We start from the raw sequence: 19,062 nt of genomic DNA on the forward strand, positions 1-19,062 counted from the left end.
GGGCTGCCCGGGGGCCTCGCAGGCCGGCAGCGGGGCTGAGGAGGCGGCGGCGGCATCTCTCCTCTCGGCAGGCCGGGGCGCTGGGCCGGCGTCCGCGGCGGGTCCCGGCCGGCCTTCCCCCGGCAGGCCCGGCCAGCCCCGGCCCCTCCCTGCCTCCCGCCCCCGGGGCTGCGGGGGCAGCAGGGGACTGCCTCCCGCCGGCGGCTGTCCGGCGGAGGCCGGGGGGCACCGGGGAGACGTGCGGGTGCGGAGAGAAACGCGTTTCCCCTGGCTGTACCCGCAGGGTCCGCAGGGACCCAGAGCAGCCGGGGGTGTCCCTCAGAGCCTGGTGTCGGTCACGGGCTGCGACACAGGCCTGCCCGGGCTGTCTTGCCAGCCGGCGGGGCAAGAGGCCTGTAAAGCTTCAGGGACGTTGGCAGTGAGGTGTCGGGAGCGGTGCAGCTGAAGGCGGGTAGCCGTCAGCTCGAAGTCTGTCCTCTAACCCTGCTCAAAAATACCCTGCTTGATTGGAACGGACACGGAATCGGGGGTTTTCTGACTTGTAGGAGATCCTGGCAGGAAACCCCGGTTCTCTCTGCGAATGTCCTCGAGGGGAAAAACTGCGTGTAATCTTTTGTTCTTGTATGACAGAATGAGAGGTGGTGAAGGGTTTTTAGTAATTTACCTTTGACTCTCCTGCTTCCCTAGGCTGGCATTCCGGGAGAAAGAAAGATGTCATTGAAACCGTTCACCTATCCCTTGCCTGAAACAAGGTTTCTCCATGCAGGCAGGCTTGTGTACAAGTTTAAAATCCGGTACGGCAACTTCAGCAGGTGAGCATGTTAAAGCTGAGAAGTCTACCTGCGGTTTGATGACTGCAGGTAGCAGTGAGTTAATAGGAGACCCTAAATTCAGATCTTGGGGGCTCCTTGTTTCCTGCCTTCTTTCACTGGCCAGGAAAGGGGTCACGTGAAAGGTGCTACTGCACTTGCACAGGCTGAGCATTGGCCCGAGAGAGTAATTTGAGCTGTAAAACATGCTCCTATTACACTGCCACGTGTGGATGTTGTGCTTCAGTGGAAAAAGAGGCTGTTTGTACTGACAGCATTTTGAAATTTTGTAAGTGTTTACCTGAGATGCTCTAGAGCCTTTGTAGTGGTTTAACCCCAGCCGGCCACTAAGCCCCACGCGGCCGCTCGCTCACTGCCCCGCAGTGGGATGAGGGAGAGAATCGGAAGGGTAAAAGTGAGAAAACTTGTGGGTTGAGATAAAGAGAGTTTAACAGGTAAAGCAAAAGCCGTGCGCACAAGCAAAGCAGAACAAGGAATTCATTCGCTACTTCCCATGGGCAGGCAGGTGTTCAGCCATCTGCAGGAAAGCAGGGCTCCATCACATGTAACGGTGACTTGGGAAGACAAACGCCATCACTCTGAACGTCCCCCCCTTCCTCCTTCTTCCCCCAGTTTTATTGCTGAGCATGACGTCCTGTGGTGTGGAATATCCCTTGGGTCAGTTGGGGTCAGCTGTCCCGGCTGTGTCCCCTCCCAACTTCTTGTGCCCCCCCAGCCTGCTCGCTGGTGGGGTGGGGTGGGAAGCAAAAAAGGCCTTGACGCTGTGTCAGCACTGCTCAGCAGTAATGAAAACATCCCTGTGTTACCAACATTCTTTTCAGCACAAATCCAAATCATAGCCTCATACTAGCTGCTGTGGAGAAAATTGACTCTATCCCAGTCAAAACCAGTAGAGCCTTGGAGCTCTGTACTCAACGTATGTACTTGTTTCTTGGGCTGTCTGCTGTTAGCAATGTGCCGTTCGCTGGCCTTGCAATCTGGCGCTCAAGTGTGGGTGTAGGAAGAGTCTTTGGAAGCTCTCACTGGCTGCTGGCAGTAGATGTTTGTTGTGCTCTCGGTATTTTTTCTCTCAAGGTTCCCTTTCCACTGCCACTCCTATTTCAGATGTGTTTGTGACAAACCTGTCCTGTTGTTTTGAAAGCGCAGCGTGCCTCTCCTGCGGGCAGAGGGGCTGAGCAGGACTTTTGGGGTAACTGCGTCTCATTTTCTAGAAGGCACTGTAGTGGCAAGGCTGAGAAATGAGAGTGAAGGGAGAGTATTTTAGTCTGTGGTACCACAGGCGTGCAAGGAAGAGAAAGGAAAACAGCCTTTGGGTGTGCAGGGGACAATGAATAGGAGGGTTGTGGGAGGTAACAGTTGTGTGGTAAGCCTCGAATAGGAAGTTCTAGTTAGTAGCCAGCAAAGTAACGAAAGCACAGGGTGCTGAGTAGTCTGGTCAGATGGGGGAGATGCCAAACAAGAAGAGAGGATGATCTTTTAGAGGTGAAGAAAAGACTTTCCCTGAGGGTATTGCCCTGGAGGAAATCTGCTTGTGTCTGCTGGTCAGGCACACAGCGATGATGGGCAAGTGCTTTTGCGAGTGGGCAAAACCTTGACCAGCTCACTTGAGGAGCTCTGGAGCTTTTAATTTGAGAGGGGACTCAGAATCCTGGAGGCTGGGGGCTATGGTAATCACAGAAGTTTGAGCTACTCTGGCAAAAGGAGACGGAGCTGCTGAGGTTTAAGGGTAGTATCCCAAAGCAGGTGCTTATAGGTTGTGTCCTGTGAAGGTCTGTTCTGTAGAGCTCAGACTTGGTCTGAAAGTTTATGACTTGTTGCTGTGTCAGCCTCTGGTAAGTAATTAATAATGACAGTATTCATAAATATTAATAAAAAACCCCCAAAGCAGTGGCTGAGCGTAACGTGGCTCCCTGTGTACATCCTTCAAGGCTGTGATCATCAGCAGACAGCAGTTCAAGGTTGATGCCCTCACAGGCTTTTGGGAGGTCTTACAAACTGTTGAGGTTAAATCTCTTTTCAGATGGTGGCAACCATGCAGAAACGAGGACTGAGATCCTTTTGAGTCGGCAAGTATCCCTGCACGAGAGAAACCGAAGAGCGTTGTGCCATCCCGACAGCCCTGTTTTCATGCCAGTGAGGCTGCAGCAGGGCTAAAATGCCGTAGGCAATGACTCAAGCATCTGCCTGTAGAGTGGTTTTATGAGCGTGAGTGGATGTGCTTTTGCAGTCAGACGTGCACAGACGTTGCCAGAGCCTGGGTTTACTCTGGAAGTGACTGCTGTTAGCTGCAGAAGAACGGAAGAGAATGCGCTATGAACGTCATGCCAGTTAGGCTGTCTCCAGACCTGAAGCTACATTAAACGTCGTGCAACGCTGGTCTCCTTTTTCCTTTGTGGCAGCAGGCTGGCTCTTTGAAATTGCGTTGCATGACTTTATATTGGGATGAATTGAAACGCAATTGTTTCTTTAGCTTTGGTTATTAGCATTTTGCTGGAATAGTGTCAGATCCAGGAGGACTAACCTTCCTCCTTGTTTTGTTCTCTGTGTTGATGTTGGGGAGGAAGATGTGTTGTCTGTCTTGTGGTGTCGTGTAGTGTTCAGAAGATCCTTGAAATGTTGCTCTTGCCTGTGAGTAAGCTCTTTCCCTCAGCGTAATCCCTTTGGAAGGCGCTGCCAGTAGTGTGCGTACGTTTCTGAACAGCCTGCAGGCGTGTGGTCTCCTGATGGTAAAGAGAGCACTACGTTTGTTGGAGTTTGGCAGCCTGTCATTGCCCCTGCGTGTCTCTCGGTTCGTGTGCATTGCAGCACGAGTTCTTGCAGTTCATCGTTCTACTTGAGGGAACAGGACGCGACACTTCTGCAGCACCTTTTGTGTTTCAGAATAACTTCTGGAATTGGTAGTGAGCTCATCAAGTCGGTCTTCATATCAACATGGTCACGCATAGCAAAAGCAACTCCTTTGAGAGCGCAACTCGTGAAAGTCTTCCCCATCGTGTCATGGTTGTGGTGAATAGCGGGTACTTGTTCAAAGCATCTGGACTCACTCCCGGTTCCTAAGAGAGGGTAAAGGAGTAAGTCCCAAGTGCCTACATAGCCTTATGCCCAAAGCAATGCTGTCAGTTAGCCTGCAGATTTGGGAGGTGAAACTCCTTTTGCCCACACGAAGATGGTGACCGATCTGGGGACAGGTTCCCAAAAGAACGTGGAAAGAGTTGCAAGAGCTGATCCCAGCTGATGATAGAGCTGACTGCCACACAGGCGTGCAGGCTTTTGGTAGAGCGAGGTCATCTTCACTGAAGGTCTCCTGAATCCCCAGGGAAAACCATGTACCAGAGAACACTTGCACGCCATAATTCCTTACACTCCACTTTATTTACTTACTTCCAAGTGACGTTTGCGTGATTTGTTTACTTTGTAATGGGTTTGGATTTTCTTTAAGACCTTCCCTCTCCCTGTGCGTTTTACTGTTGGCCGATACCTAGCAGCAAACAACTTCTGAGAAGCTGGCTTACAAAAGATGTAGTTAATATTTGGGAGCGCGGTTTGATGCAGGCAGTAGACAACTCCCAGCATCACAGGGCCTAGCTGCAATGCTGTGAAGGCCCGTTCCTCTGCAGGTTTGCCCCGTGGAGGGGATTAAGAGGCACGTCCCGAGGTTCCTTCTTTTAGTGCCTTGAGTAGAACGGCATGGTGATAGGCTGGAAGACGGAGGTGCTGGTTTGAGGGCACCTTGTCAAAAAACCAGTCCTAAAGGTTACTGAGGATCGACTGGAAAGATCTGATCTCTCATCCATTGTATCCTCAGACACACAAAATCCAAATGGGCAGAAAGTTCACAAGAAACAGTCCTTGTGGAATACTGGATGTTTTTTAAGAACAATAAATTAGGAATTCACCTGCCTGCTAAGCATTTTCTCTGTGCAATGGGAACGATGTTTGATTGGTGTTGAAACTCTCAAAACGAATGTAGCTCCGTTGCTTTTTGGCTGGGGTGGGACTAACTCTCTCTGTTTGCTTCGCAGCGCTCCTGATCTCGACAACACTGGAAGTGCTGTCAAGGAGTTAGAGGTAGGAGATGAAGCAGGTCCACGGGACCTTAGCTGAATGTTAGGCTGAGCAAATCTGTTGTTCGTTATGGGACTGAGGACATTTTGTCACATGCAGCATTTCAAGTGCGAGTAACGGGGAACTTCCCTGGAGAGTACGAGGGTGAAAAAAATGACGTAAACGAAAAATGTCACCAACAGGCAAGAATTAGCGTAGACGAGTCATGCTGTTATTTGAGATGTTTTGGAGAAGGTACTGACTGTTAAAACTGGACAAATGAAAACTCCTATTTGTCGAGCTCGTTGCCCCCCGTTCCTTTCTGATTGCTGTTCAGATTCATTCTGCAGTAGCACTCTGCCATGGTTTCACGCTCAGCCTCAGACCTGACGACCGCTTTTAACTTCTCAGGCTTGAGTAGCTGTCAAAGCCTCCTCTTGTTTCAGGAGCTGTGGCAGTGCCGGTGAGCTGGCTTGACAGAGGCTAATCTAATGCTAAATCGCACATGCTTTCCCCGTAGCTGTGGAGCTAGTGGAACCAGTGGATGTTCATTTAATGATGCCATTACTTGCTTGGTCACAACCGATGAGTTCTGTTGTTGCCATCTTCTTCCTGAGACAGAAGAAAGCCCCTTCCATTCCCCAGGAAATGAGACAGATACCTTGCCTGCTTAAAAATGCTCCTGTTACTTAATTCTAAAAAACCCTTCAGAGTACAGCAATAGCATTATACATATTGTTGAAGAAAATGTGCTGATTTTAATTGATATGGAAAATTATTGTTTAACTTTTTTTTTCTTTTTCACTTTTGAAAATATTGAAAAGTATTACTAGAAAAAGTTTCCCATTTCTAAGGCAGGAGTTTGTTGGGGCTGAATTACAGTTCCCTTGTGCCTGAATTGGGCCGATATTCAGAAAAAGAGGAAGATGTTTATTTTTGGAACAGGTCAATCCTACCTGTGTTTTGCTGGAAAAAAGGAGACTTCTTACATTTAAAACTTCTTAAAGTTAAAAGCACACCTCTAGTCTCCATAGTAATGCTTCTGTGTTTATTCAAGATGAAGATACTCGTTCCCTTCAATTTCTATGAGTCTGTTAGTGCGGTGCACTCTAAGGTGATGGGAGGGAGCGGAGCGAAGAAGGGGAGGAGGAAAAGCAAAATATCTAGAACCCGCTCTTCCATGATTCATGCAAACTGTAAAGGAATTTTAATTTTTTCCCAAGCCTTGAAACTGTACTTGGAATAGTGTCAGTGGAATTGTGGCTATATTGTTAATATTCTTCCTTCCTTTCTTTTTTTGGCCTCTCCAGGAAGCGATTCGAGTAATCCTTGGAAATCTTGATGATTTACATCCCTTTTCTACAGACCACTTCACTATCTTTCCGTGTATCCTTTCTTTCCTACTCGTAAAAGAAAAGATTCAATGACTTGTACCTGTTGGGCATTGCTTAATTTGACATTCACGTCTAGTAGTGTCTAAAAGCAGATCTTTAGCTGGAGTGTGACTTCTTTGAGCTTTGCAGTTTGACGTTAACTGAAGACCCTCCTCAGTTGTTGCCTTCACCAGAGAACTGCTGTGAAAAGTGTGTTTTGCAGTGTTTTCAGATGAACACCCCTGCGTTCCAAATCAGACTTAGCCAGAGAAAATGAACGTGTCTATATAAAGTCACAGGAAGCCCAGCTAATGGGATTGCATGCAAAGCTAGTGCATTGTTTCAAAAGGTTAATAAAGCGTAAAACGCTCCTTACAGGCTCAGCAATGTTGGCCCGCTTGTAGAGAGGACCGCAGTAGTTTTCTTCTAAGGTACGTGAGGATTAAATATTGCAGTTGCTGTAGCGTAAAGGGTTAAGAAGAAGTTAGGCTCCTGAGGCTCTTGTTGAAGAGAAAAGTAAGTTAGTTGAATGAGAAGCCTTTTCAGTCTGAGGTGTGTCAGTCTGTGAATCGGGTCAGGCCCTCTGGCACCACCTCCTGTGGTTCTGGGTGCCCAGGAGTAAGGAACACCCAGGTGTTTCCGCCTCCAAGGCATTCCCTTCCAGTCTGGGAAGACTGCATTATTGCCACACCTTGTAATGGCAGGCAAGAACGAGGTCACCCTCTTTCTCTGTCAGAAGCTGGTAGTATGATAGCAACTTAGTCCTGTGCCAAGAGCATCGTCAGACGGGAAGCACCCAAGCAAAGGAAGCCGCCTTGTTGGATTGCTTCTCTAAAGCTCAGCCAGTTTTGCCTGCGTGCTTGAGGAGCGTTTGATTCACAAACTTGCATTTCTAGAACGTGGAAGTCCACCCACCTGCTCAGCCAGCGCTGGGCCCTGATGAGCACTGCAGGCTCAGAGGCCTGGCGTGCTGAGTTGTCCTGCAGTCTGTGTGTCGGGCTGTAGCGTAACTCTTAGGTAATCACCAGCTGTGGGAGTCCTGGAAGCCAAACTCAAACGAGCAATTTCATCCCTGAAAGGAACTGATTGTGTCAGTGTTTCATCTAGGCAAATCCTGGGCTCCATCTCCAGTCCTCGGGATGTTAGTTTCTGCTAGCAAATGGACCAAAAGTATTCGTTTTACCCGTTTCTTCCTGAGGTCAGAGGCACGTAAGGAGACTGCTGTCTAGCGTCATCCATCCTTGCGTGCATGAGCTCCTTGGTGTCAGAACTGCACCCACAGGAAGGAGCGTCTGTAACTGTGGCGGTTGTCATGTCAATTGTCTTTTTTCCTCCCATTTTGAACTGTGAAGTAAACGTAATGATGCCACTCCTATGAATCCTAGTCCTTTTCAGTTTTTAAAATAATTTTTAAATAATTACTTTTTAGTCAGGAAAGCTGATGAGGTTTTATTCCTAGGGTTGGAAGAGCCTGGCATGTTGTTTCTCGCGGGAGGATGTCGGGACTGAAGCCAAATGCAGTTAAGGAAGCACGACACTGTTAATACAGGTGACTGATGGGAGAGTGTCACCTGGCTGAGTGTTTCTTGTAATGTGTTACTAGTGTTTTTTCACAAAGTTCACACCGACAGATTGTATTTGCTCCCTTACGCACACGTGCAGTGTGGTGTGACTTTTGAAGCTTTACAAGAAGACGTTGTCAGGACTCCCGCTCCTTCGAAATGTCAGTGCTATGTTCTTAAGTCTTATCGTCGTTCTCAGATTTGAGTAAATGGGAGAGCGTATCGAAGATGAGATTCAAACATGAGAATGTCCATCTTGTGCCTTATCCCTACATTTGCACTGTGTATCTAGAACTCAACTCATTTCAGCAGAACGTATCTTGCGGTAAGTCGCTATGGTTATGTTTAGATAATTTCTGGAAACATCTGTGATCTATGTCTTGCTTTTCCCTTTCCCTTCATCTGCTGTGTCTTTGAATTAGAGGGAGCAAAACTGCGTGCAGTATGGCTGAACCGTGGCTTTGAAGTAGAGCAGAACAATGTGTTCTCTTTTGCCCTGTATTGCTTTTCTACAGTGTCCTGAATCTCTCTTTGCCTTTTCAACCACTGCTGAGCCTTCAGCTAGTGTTTTTATGAAGCAATGCCCAGTGGCTCCCAACCTTCATTCTTTCACGTCAGTAGCGAGGCTGGAGCCAGCACATGTATATGGAATGCATGTTTTTCTTCCTTGTGCTTGGCTACGATTGTTGACGTTGAACTTCACACTCTTTGTTTCTGTTTTCCTAAAGAAAGAATGCATTTGTTTTTCTCAATAATGATAGTAATTTTGGTAATAATGTCTTTTGTGTAATTAGCAAATGTTGTCACCTCACTAGTGCCTCATTTTCCAGGTGTTCTGTGAATTCCCCGAACAGCCTCAGGCCCCAGGCGAGACCTCTGTGGGACTCTACATTTAACCTCCTCTGTTGTGAAGACGGAGTGTTTATTCTTACTATTTCCTGTTCTGATTATTGGTTCCAGGGAAAAGCTGCCAGTAACATGCTGTTACTTTCAGGCACTGATGTTTCAAGTTTCTGTTGGCAGGGATTTTTCTTCAGGAAAATAGGTATGGGATGCCATGCCTCAGAGGTTAGCTGGCCAATATTCCCTGGAGGCTATGCTCCAGATGTCCTTGCATCTTCCATCTGGTGCCCAAAACACAGGGTGATGCCAGCAGTTCTTCAGTTCCTTCTTCTCTTCTGAAGACTTCTTCAAGAAAAGCAGTTGTCCCCATCCCATCGACATGTGGTATTCATAGCCAGGAATTCCTAGTTCTGAAAGAGCTGTATTTGCCGTTTTTCAATTTCAGCATGTCATATGCAGGTCCGTCGTGGTTTCTAAGTAGTTTATCTTGTTCTCGGAAAGTGAGGTGCAATGCAAAAATGTACTTTTAAGTTGGTTCAAGAAAGTCCAGTCACCAAATATTCACCACATTTTATAATACCTCTGTTGCAGGTAAAGACGGAAACAAGGGCAGTTATGAGCTTGTAAGTTGTGTGTGTGTTTTGTTTGTTGTTGTTGTTGTTTTTTAAGTTACCTTCTAAATAGTCTGGAGAAGCAGAATATATATAGGCAATGCTGCAGTTCTCCTCTGTCTAGGCGTCAGTGAGGCAACGTAAGGTGGCACTGAATTCCCCCCTAGAACCACGCGAGTTGAGAGAAATCTTCCTGTCAATTCCAGTGGACTTTGAATGAAGTCCTGCCTCAGGACCTGAGAGCCCTGCTGGCTTCGGTTAGATGTGTTTTCTACAAGTCTGAGCTGAGGTGTCCAATGGTTTCTTCACTGTGAGAGTCTGTATGAGGGCGATATTGCTGACTAATTCAGTAGTTTCCTAGGTACCGCATGTGTCGTAAACAACAAAGGTAAGCTGCTTTGGAAAGTTTTTGTTTAATGAGAGCTCAGGGTAGGTTTGTTTTCAATACAGGTAGGTGTCTGAAGATGGAGTGAATTAGTGAAGACGTCCTGTCCAAACTCCCCAAAAGAAAATCCCGCTCTCTCTGCTAGCATTACATTCCTGCCAATTCCATTCCTAGGCGCCCCTCTAAAAAGGGAGCAAATAGGATGTCCTGGAAAGCAGTAATTTTGCTTAAAACAGTTGAGCATAATTCTCTGGATGGCCTCTCAGTGCTTATCTTCTGTTTGAATAAGGCAGCTAATCTTTTATTCCTGAATCATTTTTTGGTTTTCGTTGTATAAACATGAACAATTTTGCAAAGTGTGAATGTATATTAACTCTGAATTTTGTTCTGAAATAGGAAAGTCAAAATCAAATTTTATCAATACCAAGTTTGCAATGTTTTGAAGGTGAAGAGAAGAAATGACGTGTCAGAAAGTACTGCAGTGGAAGAGGCGGTGAAGAGGAGAAGAGTGGAAGTCGGAGCAGCGACCTCATGCCCACAGTTGGGTATGGACAGGTCAGTTGACGACAAAATAGTCTTCCAGGGCACACATCAGTATTTTTAATGTCTCTTGTACCTTCCTCATATTTCATTCCTGTGTAATCCTTTGCCGCATTTGTCGTCTTCCTTCTCTTCCTTAGGTGACAGAATCTCGGCAGCGTTGCCCATGCTTGGAGAAGAGTTGTCATATGCTTTCAGGTTCCCATGCTAGAGGTCTTCCTGTTTGTCTCCTTTGTGCTCGTGTTATCTGTAGAACCACAGCGGGATGAGAACTCGGCAACTAGCCAAAGCAGTGCACTGGCTTGCACACCTGAGCCAGGGATGACAAGGGAAGAACTGGGAACGGTTTTCTAGCTGCCTGCCAGCCTGTTCCTCTGCGTCGGCTGATGAATGCTGCCTCTCAGCTTGAGGCTGACGGCAAAACACATTTGAGCTTGCTGTTTTGAAAGTGCTTTAAAGTCTCAGGGAATTGCACGTGGTGTGTGTGCACATGAGTATTCTCACACATCTTTCCCATCGGTTTGTTTGGTAACTAAACTTCTCATGATGATTCCAAAGTAGATCTCTCTCTCTGGATTTCACAGACTCATTGAGGTTGGACGGGACCTTTGATATCATGGAGTCCAACCCCTCCTGCTCAAGCAGGTTGCCCAGGACGTGTCCCCTCAGGTTTTGAGTGGACTCCAAGGGTGGAGACGCCACGATTTCCGTGGGCAACCGGTTGCAGTGCTTGACCACAGTTGCAGTCAAAAAGTTTTTTCTTGTGCTCAGATTTAATTTCATGTTTTGCAGTTTGTGCCCTTTGCCTCTTGTCCTGCCAGAAGGCGCTGCTGAGGAGAGCCTGGCTCCCTCTTCTTCATTCCCTGCCATCAGGTGTAGATTGATAAGATCCCCCCTGAGCCTTCTCCAGGCTGAAGAGTCCCAGCTCTCCCAGCCTCTGCGCATACGAAAGGTGCTCCAGCCCCTTCCTCATCTTTGTGGCCCTTTGCTGGGCTCACCCCAGTGAGTGCCAGTGTTGTCCTGGGGAGCCCAGCCTGGACAGAGCACACAGACTGGCCTCAGCAGCCCTGAGCAGAGGGGAAGGATCACCTCCCTCGAGCTGCTGGCAGAACTCTTCCTAATGCAGCTCAGGATGTTGTTGGCCGCCTTCAGCACGAGGGTGCAATGCTGGCTCATGGTGGCTACCTTCAAGCTCAGTTCTTGATTACCTTTCGGAGGCAGGCCCAATATTAGTTCTAGTCTAGCAGGCTTCTTTATTTCATGGAGTGTAGCTTTTAAAAAAAGAAAGTCCGTGTCTGGACTTACAAGTACGTGGCAGAGAGTCCCAGATCCAGTGTTGTGATCGGAAGTGTTTATGCTCACCTTTCCCCTTCCGTGGGCATGTCCAGACCATGTCAAATCATCTCCCTTGTTGCCTTATATTCTACCCAATTCCCAGATGTCTTTCATGCAGAGATTATAACGGGAGAAGTCTGAAGCCAGTTCTTTTCCTGCTCATACAAATGTAATCCTTTCATTTCCCTCCCCGCCATCAGTTTCTGGTCACAATAAAACTGCTGGAAATGGGTGAAGAATGAGACGAGGATCCAGAATGCTTTCTAATCTCTTTTAGCCAACACGTGAGTTGGAGATTCATAAAACACAAGGCCAGAAAGGGCTATTTCATGATCCAGTCTGGCAGTTCTCTCTTAGTCCTGTATCTTGCCCCAGCAGTTACGCGATTCCAGAAAAGATTAAAACAGTTAAAAATTTTGAAGTGTATTCTTGATTTCAAAATTAAATTGGTGAGGCATCGACTTCAAGCCTTCTGTCATTTTTTCCCGATTACTCTGTTAGACTGAAGAGCTCATTCAGCCTGGGCATTCCCGCCCCCCGCCAGCCCCCCGGGAAGGAGTTTGTCTACTGTAATCAGACCACCTCTTGATCTTTTTTTCTTTTTGGACAAGCTCTTTTGCTCATAATTCCTCACGGGGGATTTGGATTTGGGTGTTCTTGGGGTGCTATTGAGTGTCGAGCGATCGGAATCTCCAGGTGTCGCTCCCCAGTGATACTGATCAGCTCAAAGAGCACTCTTTTGTGTGTGAAGCCAGGATTGTTCTTCCCCACGTGCATCGCTTTGTACCTCTCTGTACAGCGTTTCCTCTGCCATTTTATTGCTCCATGACTGAGTCTTGCAAGGTCTTTCTGCGGTTCTTTGCTACCTGCCCTTCTCTTTTATGTCAGTAACCGGGTAGGATTAGCAAGCTTTCTCAACTCGCTGCTCATCCCCCTTTCCATGTCGTGTAACACTTTTTCTCTTTAACCGCTTGTTGGTTTTACTAGAAAAGCAGAAAGCCCAATACTGGAATGAGTGCATATTTTCGGTTTTTAAGTGGGACTTTGAAGCATGAGTACAAATATAGATTAAGGGTATAGGTCTTGTTGGTAGAGGTACTAGAGTCCTGGTTTCTGATGAAATACTTGGAGTAGCCATTTACAAGATTGCTTCCTTTTTGTGACGTTTTGTAAACTCAGTTCTTACTTATTTGACTTATTTTTAGAACTGGAGCCGAGCGTGTTCACCGTATGAGCAAAGCAAAGCATGGATTTGAAACGGTAAGCTACAGAATATTCAGAAAGAGACAACAGCATCTGTTTAGTCCTGGATTCTTAAAGTGGCAAGCATAAAAATGCCTTCGGGTGAATTTTTTCTCCCTTTTCACCTGCATCACCTGCATCGAGACATTTTTGATTCCTGCTCATCAAGCTTAGCCAAGGGATGAGTTTTACACAAGCTTTTCTGACTGTCAAGCTATGAACCCTAGGGGTGAGCTCAGCCTCTCAGGGGTGAGCTCAGCCTCTCAGAGGTGAGCCTGAAGGATGCCCTGCCCTGTCTTCAAGACTCCAGCCCTCTTTAACCTCGGATGCCCCTTTGTGTGAACTCCATGAAGGGCCAACAGTGGGTGCTGACACCTGGACACTGGCTTCAGTGCGAGTACTTGCCATGCCCACCAGCGTCCCTTCTCTGGGCAGATGGCCTTGCAGGCATCTCCCTCTTCTTTGAACAGTGTCATGCCTTTTCTCACTGTGGCGTCGGCAGGCAGATTTATGACAGGATTGTTGCAGAGGGATTGGCAGTTGCTTTCTAAACCCACTGTTCTCCAGAGACCTTGTCAGGAGGGGAAGATTCCTTCTCTGTTAGCCCACAGGCTAAAAGGCTGCTCTGACAGAGCTGCTGTTAGGCACACCCTTTAGGTAACAGGGTCTTCCCTAACGCCCCTGTTCTCCTCCTCCTGCCCGTTGCCCATCCTCCCAAAAGTCCCAGTGCATTTCATGCATTTCCTGGCTACTCATACCCATTCTAAGTTTAGTTCAAATCCCTGCCGCCCTATCGCCTTCCTGGCCTTTTTCTCTCTCCAACTCTTAGGAGAGAGTATTTTCCGAGGAGGCAAACTCATTCCTCTTGGGATTGTCCACAAAAGAAGTTGCCCGGTAGTATAAAAGGAACAGCTGCTTCTCCCCCCGTTCCTTGGGAGGTGAACAGTTGCACCAAATACCTGGATTTCTGCATGTTTCTGCATGATGACATGCTGCCCCCATTTCAGGAACCTTTTGGACCTCTCCACAACTGGCTGAGCCTTTACGCAAATGTTGTCTGTGGGCTTGTTACCGTAAGTCGGCAGGTGATGAACTCCCTAAGACTCAGTTTGGAGTTTTAGAAAGCAGGCATTCTTTATTGCGGCGCCGGGGGCTAGGTGGAACTTCCACAAATCAAGCACACCTATGCCAAGTTCACCGTGACATTTATACACAGAAATTACACGGTAGTACACTCCCAGTTACAATGATTGGTTAGTGATTTGCATATAATTATAATATCTGCTGTGTCATTCTCTTGTGTTACTACGCTTGCGCAGGGGAAGGGTCTTCACCTGGGCAAGGGTCGTCTTGACCTGTGGGTGTGTTTTTTAGTATTACAATGAAGGCAGCGCACTTCAGGACACCTTAAAAGTAGGTTTTGTTGCCAAGTTGGCCAGCTAGATATCTACCTTGCCAGGTTGTCAAATAACTCATCCCATATACAACAGAACCTCGGGGCTCTGGTTATGGTCCAGAGAATAAGGACTGAGGCTGACATGGTCCAGAGAATAGGGACTTCAAGCAACCCAGCCTCGGATAACAAGTAGCACAGCAACCCATACATAACGTTAACATAGAGGCTAACTTCCTAAATCAAGATGTTCTTACAGTTGCTTATTTCACAAAGAAACACAAAATATAGAAGGATTCAGTAAAACTTCAGATAGTCTTCAACAGGCTTGCTTGAAATCTCAGATGGCCAGGGCATACTGCCTGCTTGCTGCTGTAGAGCTGGTTTCAAAGGGCCAGTCCCAGCATAATTGCTGTGCGGGGATTCGCCGCATATACAATAGCCTGCAATTTCAGGTGCTACTAGTTGCATGGTTACCTTCAAGCCTGCACAGATAAACTCCTGTATTGAAACAGGCCTCACCTTGTTGTAAGCCCCAAACTTTCTTTCAGAAGAGGGTTTTTTGATGGGTTTGTTGGATTTTCAAGGTAGGAAGGGGACTGCCTGCTAACTCCTCGGGAGCATTCAGTACAGAAGAACTTCTCTGTAACGAGCAGGCTTATTTGTTTCTAAAACCTGTATCGCTTTTTTTTTCCCCTCGGCGTACCTTTGCAGAATTAGTGACAGGTCTCTACACATGCTCTTTCTGGCTTCTTTCCTCAGGTGCTCCAAACGCTCTGTTGGTGGGATAAGGGTCATCCTCTGAAAGATGCTTTTTTATTCCCCGCTTTGCTATAATCACTGTCCCCAGAATGCCTCCGGTCCTTGTACAGTGGCTGAATTTCCCAAACATTAGAGTCCTTGAAAGCTGGAGCTCCAGGTTAGCACGTTGGACCCTGAGAACTAATGTGGTAGGTGGCAGAGATCACCGTAACCTCATATTGTGTTAACTAGTGTGGGAGGAGATGTCCTGAGCTCTTTCCAGGTAAACTGGAACTATGATGAATGAATCATCAACGCAGCAAATACCAATTCAGGTGAGAAGAACCTTCTCCAGAACAGATGCTCGTGTCACCGTGACTCGTCCCTGGAATTTGTACTAGTCAGGGCAGAGTTACGCTGAGAGGGATGTCCAGACACAAACTGCTGTGTTTATGAATACCAGACCAGCTGTCAGGAGCACTGCATGAAATCATGGGCAAGATGACCTCTCCCTTATGTGCATTTTTTTAGGAGATCAGAGCCAGGTGCTTCTGTGACATGCTTTCCATTTGGTTTGCTTTCCACTTGGTTTCTTTTGGTATTCGAGATGAGAAGAAAGATCAGGTTTAGGAAAAAACGTATCAGTAGCTCCTGTGCTTTCTCAGGATTCCTCTAATGATTCCTCCAGGGCTCTTGTTCAGTTTATCAGCAGTGCATGACTTTGGATCCAAATCCACCTGGTGTTTGAGAATGCATCTCAAAAAGGGAAGGGTCTCGTTAAACGTGAAGGAAATCTGTCTACTTAGTACATGTAGGATTGACTTTACAACATTGGCGCTCGATTCAGAAGGAGGAGCATGGAAGTGCCACGGTCACGTGGCTGTTAAATAGATTGCCTTTTCAGCTCTCGTCCAAATGCCTTCTAGGCCTGCGATTTTGACAGTAGGCTGCCTGGTCAGGATGATTGGAGTCGAGCCCGCGCATCTTTCCGCTTACCAAGTGCACCAGTGGAAGTCAAAGAAAGAAAGAAAGAAAGAAAGAAAGAAAGAAAGAAAGAAAGAGAACTGCGAGACGCTCAGCCTGTCACTGCATTTTCCTACCTTAGTTAATGCTCTGAGACTAAACTGTAAAGATCTCAGGCCATCTAAAGTTTGGAATTTTGCGTGAACCTGAGCTTAGTGCAAGAGAAACACCATCAGGGAGTGGATCTACTGTTATCTTCTCTCTATGACAAAGTTGGTTTACCCTCTCTTAAAGAAGCTCACGTGCTGATTTTTTTGTTTGTGGTCCTTCGTGTTGCTGATAACCTTGCTAATGGGTATTCCTGGCTCACTTCTTGCTTCTGGCACTTTTCACTTTTGTCCCTTCCCTGTTACTCTGTTTCCTAGGACTGTGTCTTAGCAGGGCTAATGTCTAGGGGCCTGCATTGTCCAGTGGCTGTTTTTTCCCACAGCACCTCTGTTTGTGATTTTTAAAATCTCTGTCTATGCCATAGCTGCTGTTACTCTTTCGCTATCTGCTATGTTAAAGTCTACTCAGTGAATTACAGCTTTATGTTTGGCCTGTGGATGTCCTGAGGAGGGAGGGGTAGAAATGTGTTGGTGAAGAAAAGTCCTCGTTGTAGCAGAGAAAAAAATAAAATCGCAGAACAAGAGAGTAGACCTTGCCTTTTAGTTCTTACAGCAAGCAAACAAACAAAAATCTCTGGTACAGCAGAATTTTACATTGTGTAACAGTTCTTGGGTTCCTCTTCCTTTCAGAATTCCTCCAAAGAAAATGAGTGTGAGTTTAGTCCAGCATCCCTTACCGTGGGCTGTAACCAAGTGAGTTTCTGTAAGTAAGGAGTTCCTGGACTGTTTCGTTCAAATTGGCCGTAGTAAATCAAAAGCTGCAAGGATTACATCGGTACGAGTTTTCCTTTAAAAATCGTCTCTGGTATTTTCCAGCATGTGAGGTCAGGAATTACAACCACTGTAAAGGGGTAGGTCACCAATGATTTTGGCCGAGACTCTCTTCCCGCATAAGGAATTCCCACCCATAGAGGTGGGCTACACAGCTCTTTCGGAGCTGGACTATGAGATGGGAGCCTACCTCCAAATCAGTCTGCATTGTGATTGCTTTGAAAGCTCCCAGGCGTCACGTCAGGCAGAGTCTGGACCCATCTCTCGGCTTTGGGGTCTGCCGTTGGGTATGCAGGGAGCGTGGAGAGAGCGAGCTTGTGTTTTTGTTCTTGCTGCTGTTTCTTCCAGGGGGACCTGTGGAATCTAACCTTGAACAAAGAACAGCAACCGGTCGGGCTGAGGGTGCGATGCAGCTACTGCAGCAAATGGACCAAATGGTGGACAAAGGAAACGTGGAGTCAGAAGGAAGAGGTCTCGCCAAGTTCTGGAGAAGGTACTAACACTGCAGCTATGAGCAGGTGCAGTCCTGGCTGTGTCAGAGCCTGTGTCAGAGGCTGTGCCTGATGCTGGCAGTTCAGGTGATTCTACATTATCTTGAAGAACGGGTAGCTCTTTTCTGTGGTTAAACCAAAGTCTCCCAAGGCAAAGGAACATTCAGGGATGTCCTTTTGCCTTGTGGTAAGGTGCAGCATTCCCCGTGAATGTTCCTCTTCTGAGCTGTCTTGGGGAAAAAACCTCCTCCCGGGAGGGTTGCTGACCTCAGTCAGAGCCCTCACACAGTGTGGCTTTTATCGGCTGAGGAGTGCCATCTCCAGCCCGGTTTCTAAAGGACTGAAACACTCCCCCTTCTAACGGGGCCTTCCCGGGACGGACCTTCAGTCCCGTTAAGGTGAGTATGACCTTTATTTGGCCTCTTAGCAACTGTGGCCTTTGTAACTTTGACTCCCAAAGACACCCTTTTAAACCGAAATTAAAGTAACCATGCAAACGGTTGCTGGGCATTGCTGACTAAACGGGTGCTCTAAAGCTGTCGAAGCTGTATCCCGCAAGAGTCGTCTGTTCACTGCACGGCACAAGTTGAACGTCGGCAGTAACTGTTTGATATGTGAGTTAGTTCTGGAAGAATTAAAACTCCTTGTTAATCATCATGTATGCCAGTCCCTTTAACTATTGGGACTAGACCGTTACCGCACAAGTTATTCTTTACGTTTCCTCTGTTTTTTCAGTCTTCCTTTGTATTATTTTGTGCGGGGGTTGTGTCTTTCTGGTGGACAGAAATTACCTTGTTATTACAATTCTCAGAGAAGTATTGTGAGTGTAATGTGCTCTTTTTGTTGTTGTTGTTTCCCCAGCATAATCTTTTCGCCACTACAGCATCTTTTTGGTGGAAAGAACTGACCTGGAAGTACTAATAGTTGTGGAAAGGTAAACTTGTAGCATGCATGTCGGGTTGTATTGTTTCGTTTGTAGTTCAGCTTTTCACATTGCTTGTTTCGGCTATTAAATGCTTTCAATGAAATTCTACTTTGTTTACACTTTCAAATTAACGTACTGAAGATGCTGGGTTAGAATGTCTTTTTCTTCACGACCTAGAGTTTTTGGACAAAGAGCAACAAGCTCTTTGATCCTTGAGTGTCATAAATCGGGCGGTTTACATTTAAAAATCATTATATGAGATTCTAATAAAACAGGCATCAACTTGGAACTGCGTGTTATTTTAATCAGCCTTACCCTGGCAGAAAACAGTCTTTCCCTCCAAGAAGAAGTAGAGGTTTCTAGTATTAGATGGACCCCTGTACTATGCTTCACAGCATAGTGAAGTCTTAACACGTAACACTGCGTGGTTGTTACTTGACCAGCAGCAACATGCGGCCGTTTCACTGCGTCTCAGGGGTAACTTGTCTGGCAGAACGAGATGATGCGCTAAATGAGTCAGATAATGCAACACAGGGTCTGTTTGGCTTGTTTCCACCCTGCTCCACAGATTATCCACCCTACATACTGACGTATTAATTCCTGGGCTCCCATCAGCAGTGAAACAATGCTTTCCCTCCAAGAAGAAATGGAGTGGAGAAACTAGTTCCATTTCTCCTGTTCTCCTTAGTCCTGTCCCAGACTACCGTTTAGTAGACAACGGTAAAGGCTGAGTGCACCAGGATTCAATCCCTTCTACGGGGGGACTGTACAATGAGATGGACAGTGGTGAGGACCAGGAAACGGATAAAGAGTTATAGTCCCTGCAAAAGCTGGGACTGTTCAGCC

The 19,062-nt window shown here is 46.9% G+C and overlaps 1 protein-coding gene across 1 annotated transcript; it reads left to right on the plus strand.

Annotated features, from left to right (window-relative positions):
- Positions 1–207: 207 nt before the first annotated feature.
- LOC143167446 (membrane-anchored junction protein-like) lies at positions 208–18,497 on the plus strand. The gene is made up of 10 exons (XM_076352887.1): positions 208–812; positions 4,853–4,898; positions 6,185–6,260; positions 8,009–8,134; positions 9,244–9,275; positions 10,094–10,203; positions 12,729–12,783; positions 16,660–16,732; positions 17,149–17,293; positions 18,153–18,497. Exons 1-10 carry the CDS (start codon positions 712–714, stop codon positions 18,196–18,198), a joined length of 810 nt encoding a protein of 269 aa, XP_076209002.1. The 5' UTR covers positions 208–711; the 3' UTR covers positions 18,199–18,497.
- The last annotated feature ends 565 nt before the right edge of the window (positions 18,498–19,062 follow it).

The sequence above is a fragment of the Aptenodytes patagonicus genome, chromosome 15 (assembly GCF_965638725.1).
Source record: "Aptenodytes patagonicus chromosome 15, bAptPat1.pri.cur, whole genome shotgun sequence".
Classification (NCBI taxonomy): domain Eukaryota; kingdom Metazoa; phylum Chordata; class Aves; order Sphenisciformes; family Spheniscidae; genus Aptenodytes; species Aptenodytes patagonicus.